This window comes from Monodelphis domestica, chromosome 6, assembly GCF_027887165.1.
Source record: "Monodelphis domestica isolate mMonDom1 chromosome 6, mMonDom1.pri, whole genome shotgun sequence".
NCBI lineage: Eukaryota > Metazoa > Chordata > Mammalia > Didelphimorphia > Didelphidae > Monodelphis > Monodelphis domestica.
This window is the reverse complement of record NC_077232.1, coordinates 295,228,258-295,240,619: the sequence shown is the minus strand read 5'-3', so window position 1 is coordinate 295,240,619 and position 12,362 is coordinate 295,228,258. Positions and strand designations below refer to the sequence as shown.

Below are 12,362 nucleotides of genomic sequence, written 5' to 3'. Positions count from 1 at the left end.
AAAGTACCAAGGATTGCCTAGCCATGTGTGAGCCCCTGGGTTGGGAATAGGGTTAGGGAGTGTGAAGGGGCAGGAGAAGCCACTGAGAAACTCGGCTAGTGCTTCGCTGAAAAAGCAGCAAATACTTGGGAAAGACTCACTATCCTTGACTTGACCGTGTGACTGTATGTTCCAGATTCTTCACAGCGAGATCTCCTCTATTGAAAAGCAGGCGACGACGGCTGGGGGGTGCCCACTGCTCATTCGGTGCAAGAATTTCCAGGTGCTGCACCTCGTGGTGCCTCAGGAGCGAGACTGCCAGGATGTATACATCTCCCTCCTCCGGCTGGCCAGGCCAGGTAGGGCCCGGGGCCAGGGCTGGGAGCTGGGAGCTGGGGCTTTGGCAGGAGCAAACCCTCCTGACTGTGTGGCCTCTGTGCCCATGTCTCTCTCTTTCCCCAAGAATAACCTGAGATACTTGTCGACCGCCGTTACGATCTTCTGTACTTAATTGCCCCATTGCTCTCCCAGGGTAATGTAAAATTTAAAATTATATCTCAAATAATAAAAATGTATTTTAAAAGAGGTTTAATAAAGATTATTAGAAATCAAGGACACAAAATAATAACCACGTATGTGCCCGTGGCTGCTTAGCCCATTCATAATACCCGCGCTTAGCTTACTTACTACATCATTGCAATGGGAGAGCAGAGCATAGAAGAGGGCCAGGTAGGCGTTACTGCCAGTTTAAATACTAATTGTGATCTTGCCTAGGTGGAGGCCTACAAAGGCCTACAAAGGCCTCTGGTTCTGGTCTCACCTAAACTGGTTCATCCTGTACATGGGGACGTAGCCTCCCCCTTCCAAAAGTAGAGAGTCAGATTTCTCTTTCTCTATCCCTACCCTGGAAAAGAACTCTGAGGGAAATCTCTAAAATAAAGTTTAGGAACGTAAATCATTGAGCCATGGAAAAATACTAAAATAAAATTTTTTTAAATAAAATAAAGCTTAGGAATGGCTCATGTTCAGAGTCTTCCCCAAAGAGAATAATACGGTCTCTTCTAGAACCCAAACTCAAGACACAGTGTGACCATGGGGTAAGGGGGCAGCTCACATGTGGTGTGAGGGGGCAGTTTGGGCACTTGGTCTCTATCAGGTTCAACATCACTATCCTAGGGCATTTGAGTTGTTTTTTTTTGATAGAGAGGACTAAGGTGGAAATGTCTGCACCAAAAAGGATGTGTCTAAACAGCTAAGAGCACCCCACTCCCAAGCATCGGCCCCTGCTTATTTTAGGCCAGGCTGATGGTGCCAGAGCCCTTAAACCAGCTCTCTGCCAGGAATGTGGGCTTGGGTTCTCCAAGAACGTACCTCGACTTCTGTGTGTTGGATGGTTGGAGAAGAGTTTGGAAGCAACAAACCACCCAGGCAGCCGGGGCCATTATTACAGTGATGAGTGAGGAAGGCCTGGACTAGCATACTGGCTGTGTGAATAGAGAGAAGGGGATGGAACCAAGATGTGTCTTTGAGGTAAGAGTTGATAATTGCTCTTTTCTGTGGCCTATCAAATAAGGTGGCATCTTCAAGGCCAGCCCTTCCACCATCACATGGACTTCTAGAGCTGCTGTGGTCACTGGGAGAGGAAAAGGCCAGAGCCACTTGGGAAGTCTGCTGGTGAAAAGAAGTACAAATCGGGGGATTGGTTGCTTTGAAAATAATGAAACCTTTCCAAGAAGGCAGGGAAAGGAAGTTCTCTAGGAAGAACCTTTGGGGCAGGTGGTGGAAGCCTGGATTGGAGAGACAAGCTCTTTCCCCCTTCCCTAACACACAGAGGATGAGGCTGATTTCAAGGAAGTTCAGTGGAAACAACACTCAGCCCTCATTGTGGAAATGTGAAAGGGGAGACCACTAAATGGAGAAGCTACTCAAGAGTCTTCATCGATGGAGATAGACAGGCTGACACCAGAGCCAAGAAGAGTTGGTCAAGACAGAGACTTTTCTCCTGAAGCCCTGACAAGCTGACGTCTAAAGAAGTGAGAACCCACAGTAACTATGAATTCATGTCTGATCAGGGTGTGAGTGTGGGAACAAGCAAAGGAGGCCAGTGCGGCCAGCCAGCAGCAGCTGTGATGGTTGAGATCAGAATGAGGGATTGAGCCAGATTCTCCAATGTGGGAGAAACACTAGTTAGAAGCCAAGGCTGCAGAACCAAAAAGGACGTGTCTAAACAGCTAAGAGCACCCCACTCCCAAGCATCATCCCCTGCTTATTTTAGGCCAGGCTGATGGTGCCAGAGCCCTTAAACCAGCTCTCTGCCAGGAATGTGGGCTTGGGTTCTCCGAGAACCCACCCTGAGAAAGAGGAAACTCTTGGTGCCATCTGTCCTGAGCTGTGTTTCCAGGTAAGGGCTCCCATGGGCCATTGTGGCTCTTTCAACAAAACAGTTCTCCTAAAGAAAATAACAATATCCTCAGATGCCAATAATTCGTTTTGGAAGTAAAATTACTTACCAAAAAATAAAATTCGTTTTTAATATTAAGAACAACTATTGGGCTCCCTCCCTGTCCGCCTCTCGCGAGGAGGAGGAGGCGGCGGCGCCGCTGTGGCCGCCGCTGCCGCCTACACCGCCACCACCAACACCAACGCCAACAGGGTTTTCCCGCTTGCTCCCGATGGAGTTTGAGGCCGCCGAGCCTTATCCGAGCCGTGCCCCGGAGCTAACACAACACTATACAGTGAAATAATGGTCTGCTAGACTGCTAAACAAGCCTCAGTCAAATAGCAAATATAAAACTGGTAGGTGCCGAGATCTGCGACAGCAGGGAGGGTGTCCAAGAGGAACAAATTGTACATTTGCTCATTCTCAGGAAGAGCTTGAAAAAGATATAATTTTTCCTCTGAGGACTGCTTTAGCTGCACCCCCAAAATTTTGGTATCGTTTAAGAAACAAAAAGATCACAGCAACTGTACGAACATTTCCTCTCCTAAATAAAGTTGGTGTAAATAACACTGTCACAACCACAGCTGGAAATGTCATTTCTGTCATAGGAAGTACTGAAACAACTGGGAAACTTGTTCCAAGTACCAATGGGATTTCAAATGCAGAAAACAGTGTTTCCCAGTGGTGCTGACACCACATTAAGAGCTCTGGAGAATGTGAAGAAAGTAGGGAAGGTTGGATCCAGTGGTCAGAATATCTCTGGGGCATCTGCAGAATCTGTAACTGAAAATAAAATTGGTTCTCCACCCAAGAGTCCTGTAAGTAATGTAGCAGCTACCTCAGCTGGACCCCCTATTGTTGGAACAGAGCTGAATTCTGTGCCTCCAAAATCCAGCTCATTTGTAACTAGAGCCTTCTGAAAGCATTCAGTATTTTCCAGATCCAAGGCCTCAGATATCCTTTGAAGTTCCACAGTACCCACAGGCAGGATACTACCCACCACCTCCAATGGTACCAGCTGTGTTCCTCGTTTTGTGAGGTCCAATAATGTTCCAGAATCTTCCCTCCCACCTGCTTCCATGCCATGTGCTGATCATTACAGCACATTTCCCCCTCGAGATCGAGTGAATTCTTCTCCTTACCAGCCCCCTCCTCCACAGCTGTATGGACCAGTTCCCCCAGTACCTTCTGGAATGTATGCTCCTGTGTATGATAGTCGGCTCATCTGGCGACCACCAATGTGCCAACAGGATGACATTATTAGGAGCAATTCTTTACCTCCAATGAATGTGATGCATTTGTCTATCAGATGTCTTTGCAAGAAAGATATAGTAGTTCCCTAGATGGGTATTATCCAATGGCTTGTCAGCCACCTAGTGAGCCAAGGACAACCGTACCTTTACCAAGGGAACCTTGTAGTCATTTGAAGACCAGTTATGAGGATCAGTTAAGACGAAGACCAGAACAGTGAGTGCAATATCATACCCAGAAAGCACCCCTTGTTTCTTCAACTCTTCCTGTGGCAACACAGTCATTGACACCACCTTCTCCTCTGTTCAGTGTAGACTTTCGAACTGAGTTCTCCAAGAACGCAAATGATGTACGTGGTACAAAATTTGAGGAGGATCATCTTTCCCATTATTTGCCCTGGCCCTGTGGCACCATAGGCTCTTGTATAAATGCCATTGATTCAGAGCCCAAGGATGTCATTGCTAATTCAAATGCTGTGTTAATGGATCTGGACAGTGGAGATGTTAAGAGAAGAGTACATTGATTTGAAACTCAGAGAAGGGCAAAAGAAGAAGATCCTATAATTCCTTTTAGTGATGGACCATTATCTCAAAATGGGGTGCAATTTCCAGATCTTCCTGGACAGGCTATCATACCACAGATCCTATTCAGGCCATTGCTTCCCAAGGAAGTGCTACTAAACCCATCAGCGTATCAGATTATGTCCCCTATGTCAATGTTGTTGATTCAAGGTGGAGTTCATATGGCTCTGATTCTACTTCTTCAGCACACTATATAGAAAGGGATAGATTTATTGTTACTGATTTATCCAGTCATAGAAAGCATTCCAGTACTGGAGATCTTCTAAGCATTGAACTTCAGCAGGCAAAGAGAAACTCATTATTGATTCAGAGAGAGGCCAATGCATTAGCCATGCAACAGAAATGGAATTCCCTAGATGAAGCCAGTCACCTTACCTTAAATCTAAGCAAGGAAATGGAATTGAGAAATGGAGAGAGTGATTATACAGAAGGTACAACAGATACTAAGCCTGAAAGAGATATTAAATTAGAGCTTTCAGCACTTGACACTGATGAACCTGATGGACAAGGTGAACAGATAGGAGAGATTCTGGATATACAACTTGCTATTACATCTCAAAATGATCAGCTTCTGAATGGAACGACAATGGAAAATGGCCACCCACTAAAGCAATACCCAAAGGAACCAGTGGAGCCCAAGAGACAAAGTTTAGGTGAAGACCATGTGAGTCTAGAGGAACAAAAAGCAGTCCTGCCGGTAACTTCTTGCTTTAGCCAGCCAATCCCAGCATCCATTAGCAATGCAAGTTGCCTGCCAGTTACCACATCTGTCAGTGTCAGCAATCTCATCTTGAAAATGGCTCATATTATGTCTGAGGATAAAAATGACTTTTTAAAGCCTGTTGCAAATGGGAAGATGGTTAACAGCTGAAAGGAGGTCCATCTTTGAAATCTGTGACCACTCAATGGAAGCATTTACACTAGTTTATATATTATATATTATATAATGTATATATATATTTAAAAATAATACTGGGGGCATCCATTTCCTGTGGACTCTGATACTTTGAGCCCTCTCACATTAGCATTCTGAAAACGAAAATAAGAATTAACTTTATTAGGGTAACAAGTTCACTTTCCAGAAATGATTGGAATTTGGACAACATTTTACTTAAGCTTAAAGCAGCTTTTTATGAGTTTGTAGCAATCTGGTGCAGTAACTGAGCCATTCTTCTTTCAAATGGCTTCTATAAAAAAAAATTAACAACTCAATTATATTAAACTAGCAGGATCCTACAATGATACATCTAGCGAAAGTCAACATAACGAACTTATTTGTTTCTTTTTTGGTTCATTGAGGGAGGAATCCCCATCTTCTCACTGCAGCTGCTTTATTTATCTTTTGTTATGGACCTTTGCATGAGATTTTTTTTTTATTTTGAAGAGTGAAGGTAGGCAATCTTGCCTTAAGTTTCTGCAGGGTTAACACACTAGCTTTGCTATACTGCATAATGTGTAGGAGTGTGGTACAGTGCTTTGCCTATATAGCATTACAGCTTTTAAAAATTCTCATTTTTCCAAGAATAATTTCCGCTTTATTACTGTTGGTATTTATATACAGGCTACTTGTTTAAGTAAGTAATTTAAAAATGTAACCAAGTGCCCAAGTCCTTCCGCTAATGTACTAGATATCGACTTCTCTTGCTTTATATGCAGAATCGTTTCTAACAATTTTGATCAATTATGCACTAATGTAATGGCTGTTTTTTAATGCAGATTTACACCTGTACATTATTGAATCCGATGACTTGGCAAAAGAATCAGGGGCTTTTAGGCTTTCTTGTGGAAACTCTGTATGACTAACTAGATGGTGTTGCTGGGTTTTTAATTTCAGTTAATTTGGCGTGGGATGGGAAAGTGTTCATTGAATTGTCTTGGTTAAATATTGTTTGTCATAATTTCATGTTCACGTTTAATTTTGCATGTTCTTTGGCTATTGAGTTTCAGAAGGCTGTGCAACGTGTAATAACATAGCGTTAAGCTGACTTCCATTTAAACTGAAAACAAACAAACCCCAAACCAAACAAGAATGCTTTGCGCCCTGCTGAAATGGGACTGGAAATGGTGGTTTTGACACACTGTCTGAAGATAAATGGTGTCAGCTGATTGTCCCCAAGTATTCTGTAAATGGAATTCTTTGAAGCTTAAAATCGCAGTCAACATTTTGAAAAGAAAAGCAGGGCACTCCTTCCTGGTTACCTTAAAAAAAAAAAAAGAACAACTATGCTTGGCAGCTAATTAGATATAATTGGGAGTTGGGATGAGGTGACCAAGAGAATTGTGCTTCTCTCAATAGAAATAGGCAGTTAGGTGGCATAACAGTGGATAAAGCACTAAGCCTGGAGTCAGGAAGACCTGAATTCAAATCCACCCTCAGATACTAGTTGAGTGAGGGCAAATCATCTGCTCGCCTCCATTTCCAGATGTGTAAAATGAGGATAATAATAGTGCCTATTTCCCAGGGTTATTGTAAGGATCAAATATTTATAAAGAGCTTTGTCAGCCTTAAAGCACTCCAAAAGTGCCAGCTATGATTATTATTATCCTAGAAATGGGAGTGTCTAGAGGAAGGGCAGGTTTTTAGGGGAGTTGTGACACTTTTGGCACAGGCAAGCGAATTTCTTCTCTCAGAAGCCTCAGTTTCTACATAGGGAAAGTGGGAATCATGCTGGCAGCCTGCTGCCACAGGGTGGTTGGGAGGCTGGAACACATCAAAGGAGCTTTCTGAGACTTGAAAGTGCCCCAGCCAGGGCAGGTATTGAGGCGGGACTCTTTTGTCTTGGGACTGACAGTAGAACAGAAGGTGAGAGCCAGTGAGGCACAGACAGAGAGCAGGGATGCTCAGAGGCTTTCTGGAGGAGCAAACAGTCCTCCCTCCTCAGGGAACAGGAGGAGCTGGCCCTCCCCTCCCTCCTCTCAAGAGACTGTCCCCTTGAGGGTGTGGGGTTCCAGCCCAGGTGACCCTCCAGTACTCTTGCCCAAAGTTCTCATTTTTTTTTTTCATTTAAGTTTCTGTTTACTAGAAATTAGTGGATTGTGCTTTTCTGGAAATGCCATGCCCTGTCCCCCAGCCCAGCCTTCTCCCCATCCCTGCCTGCCCCTGTTACTGAGGAGGCATTGAGTCCCGTACTTCTCCATTTAGCTCTCCCTTGGTGCTGGTTCAGTAGTGGGGTGATGGCTGTCATGCCGCCATGCCCCTGGTCATCAGCGCTGGCTATGCTGCCTGGGATGGTCACCCCAGTACCAAGGGGACTGACTAGACTCCAGGTCTGCTATTTTCCCCTGGTGAGACCCGTTGTTGTTTAATTTCTTTCACTGTTGTCTTATTCTTCATGACCCCATTTGAGGTTTTCTTGGTAAAGATACTAGAGTGGTTTGCCATTTTCTTCTCCAGCTCTTTACAGATGAGGAAACTGATGTATGTAGGGTTAAGTGATGACCCAGCATCACACAGATAGTAAATGTCTGAGGTCATATTTGAACTCAGATCTTCCTGATTCCGTCCACTGTACTCTCCTTTCAATACATATCTCTAGCCAGGTAACTCAAAGGTCTTCCTTGAGTCTTCATTTTTAGCATCTTGTTGTCCTATCCTAATAGCCACCAAACTCACATAAATGGTCATGGAGGGTCCTTGGACAAGGATAGAACTCAATGGGGTGTTGAAGTATGGCAGAGATGGGGAGAGTTCATTTGCGTTCTTGGTGGTGGCGAACAGAAGCACCAAGCTAAGAACACAGGATGAGAACAAGTTATGATAACAGCCTGGATCAACTGGAAGGCTCCAGTGGGGAGAGATGAGCTTGTGTAGACAGGCTGTGACTGCCTAGCCTAGACACGTGTGCCTTTTTCAGGGTCAGAGAGGAGCCTCTGTAGACTTGTGAGTAGAGCAGCAGTGTGGCCACCAAGGTGGTATCTTGGGAAGATACCTCTGAGCAGCTGAGTGTGCCCCTTTTGGGCCTCTGAGGGGCCATGCTCTCCATGCCTGGCTCAACAGCCAAAGCCTCATCGCCTTCATTCCACACATTCCTTACTCAGCAGAGGCAAGCCTACATCCACCCTTCTAGGTAGTTTGGTCATGATTTCTGCCTTTTGTCTGCTTGTTATACTTGAGGTAAAGCAAACTAGCTTTGATCTAAAGGCACTGGACTTTGGTTAGGAAGACTTGGGTTCAGATCCCACCTCTGACATTTATTAGCTTTGTGACCTTGGGGAAATGTCTTACCCTGTCTGAGCCCCTGATACTTTTTAAGTAATTTTCTCTGTCTGCATTGTCATTAGTCCCATTCTGACAAAATTGCCAAACTTGTGGGAGTGTGCTTGCTCACATTAGGTAACATGGTGTGTAATTAGAATCTGTTACCCTAAAAACTAAATTCCCAGCTCCCCACTCTCTTCCCTTTACATGCTGACATAGGAAGGATATAAATTTGGTATAGCTCCATCTCTCACTCTCCTGTCTTCCTGTCACAGCTTTGGTGGAGCAGGCTTTTTAAACAGGCAAGGAGAACTTAGTCATGTGGTCTTAATTTTGTTAAATAATTAGGTTTTTTTTACTTCTTAATCCTTCTACTTTGAGTGATTATTAACAAACTCTAAAAAATATAATTCCTGGAGTGTTGGACATTAATTTAAATCCTATAATGGCTACAGATGGTTATGGGAATGCCAAGGTCAAGATGGGAATTCCCCAGGTCCAGCTAATCACAGTAGGTTTTATTGGGAAGGTTCATTTAATTCACAAGCACATGGAATGCCAAATTTCACAATGGCTTCATGGGGGAAGATAAGATTGTGAAGATTGGATTTAGCTCTCCCCAGATTGTAACAATGAAGATACTTAGCTCTTCATTGATTGTGAAGACTGAATTGTAATCCCCTATTTGATCCCCAGAAATGTAAGCACAGTACTTGAAGTTGAGTGGGAAGATCTGCCCATGTTAGATCTGATCACCAAGGGTATAAATCTCCCACTTAATCATGAGGTGGGAGGTCTGTGACCCACCTGTGTGATAGTGGGTAACGAATTAGAATCAATTAATTGCCTTCTGAGCAGTCCTAGAGCAGAGCGTCTGCTGTGATTGGTAGATGTGAAATTTAAGGGAGGTGACACAAGAGAAAAAGATCTTTAAAAAGAGGAACATGGAAGGGATTCGATTCAAGTTAGATGGAAGAACTCTGACTCAGAGTAAAGACTGGAGGACAGACACTTGAGATGAGACTGGAAGAGGAATTCAATCCTGGAGGAAGACCTCAGACTGCTTTCCTTTTAGACAGTCACCATTGGTGAGTGAAAGGCTAACTTAGTGACCCCACCTTTCTGGAGGCATGAAACCTCCAGGAAAGGCCCATCATCTTGAGACTCTTTTCCCCTGGCCGGGGCTTAGAAATTCTAACTGGTATCATTGGAAGCCAGAGCGCTCTCTCTCTCTCTCTCTCTCTCTCTCTCTCTCTCTCTCTCTCTCTCTCTCTCTCTCTCTCAATATCTTCCCTCTTTTGTAAATAAACTACCATACATTCCATTTACTTTAGTAATTCATTTTGGGATTTAGAAATTAAATCCTGGAAACCACATATATAAATATTCATAGTCCAACCACAATTAAATTTAACAAGATAAATAGTTACTCTCTGGACTTTGCTCCCATGCTTCATTTATATTTTCCCCTGCTCTCTTCTTTCTCCCATTGGTGAGTTCTGCCCAGAACCTCCATCTATTTGGAGAAAGGGCCCAGAATAGCCATCTATAGTCTCCAGACTTGGTCACAATGGTGGCCCAATGTGACTGCTTCCTCTCTATTCTCTTGTGCCTCTAACCTATTTTTCTTTTTTTCTAAATATTTTATTTTCCCCTATTACATGTAAAAGCAATTTTTAGAATTTTTACATAGAACTTTTTTAATTTAATTTTTAAAAATTTTATTTATAATATTTTTCCATGGTTACATCATTCATGATCCCCCCTCACCCCCCACTTTCTCCTCCCTCCTCCCAAAGCCAACAAGCAGTTCCACTGGGTTATACATATATCATTGCTCAAAACCTATTTCCATGTTATTTATATTTGTGGTAGAGTCATCTTTTAACATCAAAACCCTAATCACATCCCTATCATACTTCATGGTTGATCATATATTTTTCTAATGCATTTCTGCTTCCACAGTTCTTTCTCTGGATGTGGACAGTGTTCTTTCTTTTAAGTTCCCCTGGATTGTCCTGGGTCATTGCATTGATGCTAATATAGAAGTCTAGTACATTTGATTGTGCCACAGCCTATCAGTCTCTGTATAATGTTCTCCTGGTTCTGCTCCTTTCACTCTGCATCAATTCTTGGAGGTCATTCCAGTTCACATGGAATTCCTCCAGTTCATTATTCATTTCAGCACAATAGTATTCCATCATCAATAAATAACACAATTTATTCAACCATTTCTCAATTAATGGCTGGATCAAAGAGGAGGCATTCATTTAAAGCCCTTTGTAGCATTTTTTAAAAAAAGATTTTGAGTTCCAGAGTTTCTCCTTTCTTCTGATCCTTCCTCCATCATTCCCTCCATTCTCTCCCCTGTCACTGAGATGGTAAGCAATATGATGCAGATTTTATGTGTTTAATCACTTGAAACATTTTTCCATATTTGTTGTTTGGTGGGAAAGTTCTCAAATGGAAAAAAAAGAATAAAAATGAAACATACATTTGAGTTTGCATTCAGACTCCAGTTCTTTCTTCGAAGGCAGATGGCATTTTTCATCATGAATGTCTAGGATCATCTTGGATTATTGTATCACTCAGAGTAATTAGGCCATTCACAGTTGTTCATCAATAAATATTTCTGTCACTGTGTACAATGTTCTTTTGGTTCTGCTCATTTCATTTTGCATCAGTTCACATAAGTCCAGATGTTTCTGAAATCATCTTGTTTGTCATTTCTTATAGCTTAATAATATCCATCGCTATCATATACCACATCTTATTTAGCCATTTTCAGTTGATGAGCAACCCTTAATTTCCATTTCTTTTTTTAACCACAAAAAGAACGCAATAAATATTTTTGTACAAATACGTCCTTTCCCATTTTTAAAATCATTTTGGGATCAAGGCCTAGTAATAGTATTGATGGATTAAAGAGTAGGCACAGTTTTAGTGTCCTTTGAGCATAGTTCCAAATTGCTCTCCAGAATGGTTGAATCAGATCATGCAACTCCACCAACAGTGTCCCACTTTTTCCTCATCCCTTCCAACATTTATCATTTTCCTTTACTGTTATTATAGCCAATCTGACAGATGTGAGGTGGTACCTCAGAGTTGTTTTAATTTGCATTTGCTAATTAAGAGTGATTTAAAGCATTTTTTTCATATGACTATAAACAGCTTTGATTTTTTCATCTGAAAACTGCCTATTCATATCCTTTGATAATTTCTCAGTTGGAGAATGACTTTCATTTTTCACATATTTGACTTTGTTCTCTATATATTTAAGAAATTCATCTTTTTTATAGATACTTCCTACAAAAAATGTTTCCCCCAGATTTCTTCTTTCCTTCTAATCTTGGTTGCATTTGTTTTGTTTGTACAAAAGTTTTTAAATTTAATATAACCAAAAGTATCCATTTTACATTTTATAATGCTCTCCCTTGTTTGGTCTTAAATTTTCCCCTTATCCATAGATCTGACAAGTAGACTATTTGACACTCCTCTAATTTGCTTATGGCATCACTCTTTGTATTTAGATCATGTACCCACGTTGACCTTATCTTGGTATATGATGTGGGATCTCACCTGTTTTTCTGACGAAGATTGATTCAATAGGATTTGTTCTTTGCCCAGAGAAAAGCAATCCCTAAGAAGATTGAGGGCAGTTTCTGTGGAGAAGGCATTTGGGTTAGGGCTCTTTCTGTCCCTGTAGAGTTGAGCAGAAAGCCTTGGCAAAAGGGAAGACTTGGAGAGTTTTTGTTGTCTCATTTTTTTTATGTTCAGATGGAAAAGAAGTTGTTTTGTAAGGAATTTCAGAATTCCAACAAAAAGTCAAAGCAAATGACGTTTGTGTGAACAAGATGGAGAGGTGTGGGCTGTCAGAACTGGTGGAAGGGTCAAACTCAAAGAAGAGAGAATA

The 12,362-nt window shown here is 42.2% G+C and overlaps 1 protein-coding gene and 1 pseudogene across 1 annotated transcript in view; both read left to right on the top strand.

Moving 5' to 3' along the window:
- Positions 1-12,362, top strand: part of MTMR7 (myotubularin related protein 7) — a 123,928-nt gene that overhangs the window by 46,956 nt on the left and 64,610 nt on the right. Inside the window, exon 3 of the mRNA XM_007495622.3 lies at positions 176-338. Coding sequence (XP_007495684.2) covers positions 176-338 — 163 coding nt within the window. The remainder of the gene's footprint in view (positions 1-175; positions 339-12,362) is intronic.
- LOC103103946 (roquin-2-like) lies at positions 1,072-5,169 on the top strand (annotated as a pseudogene).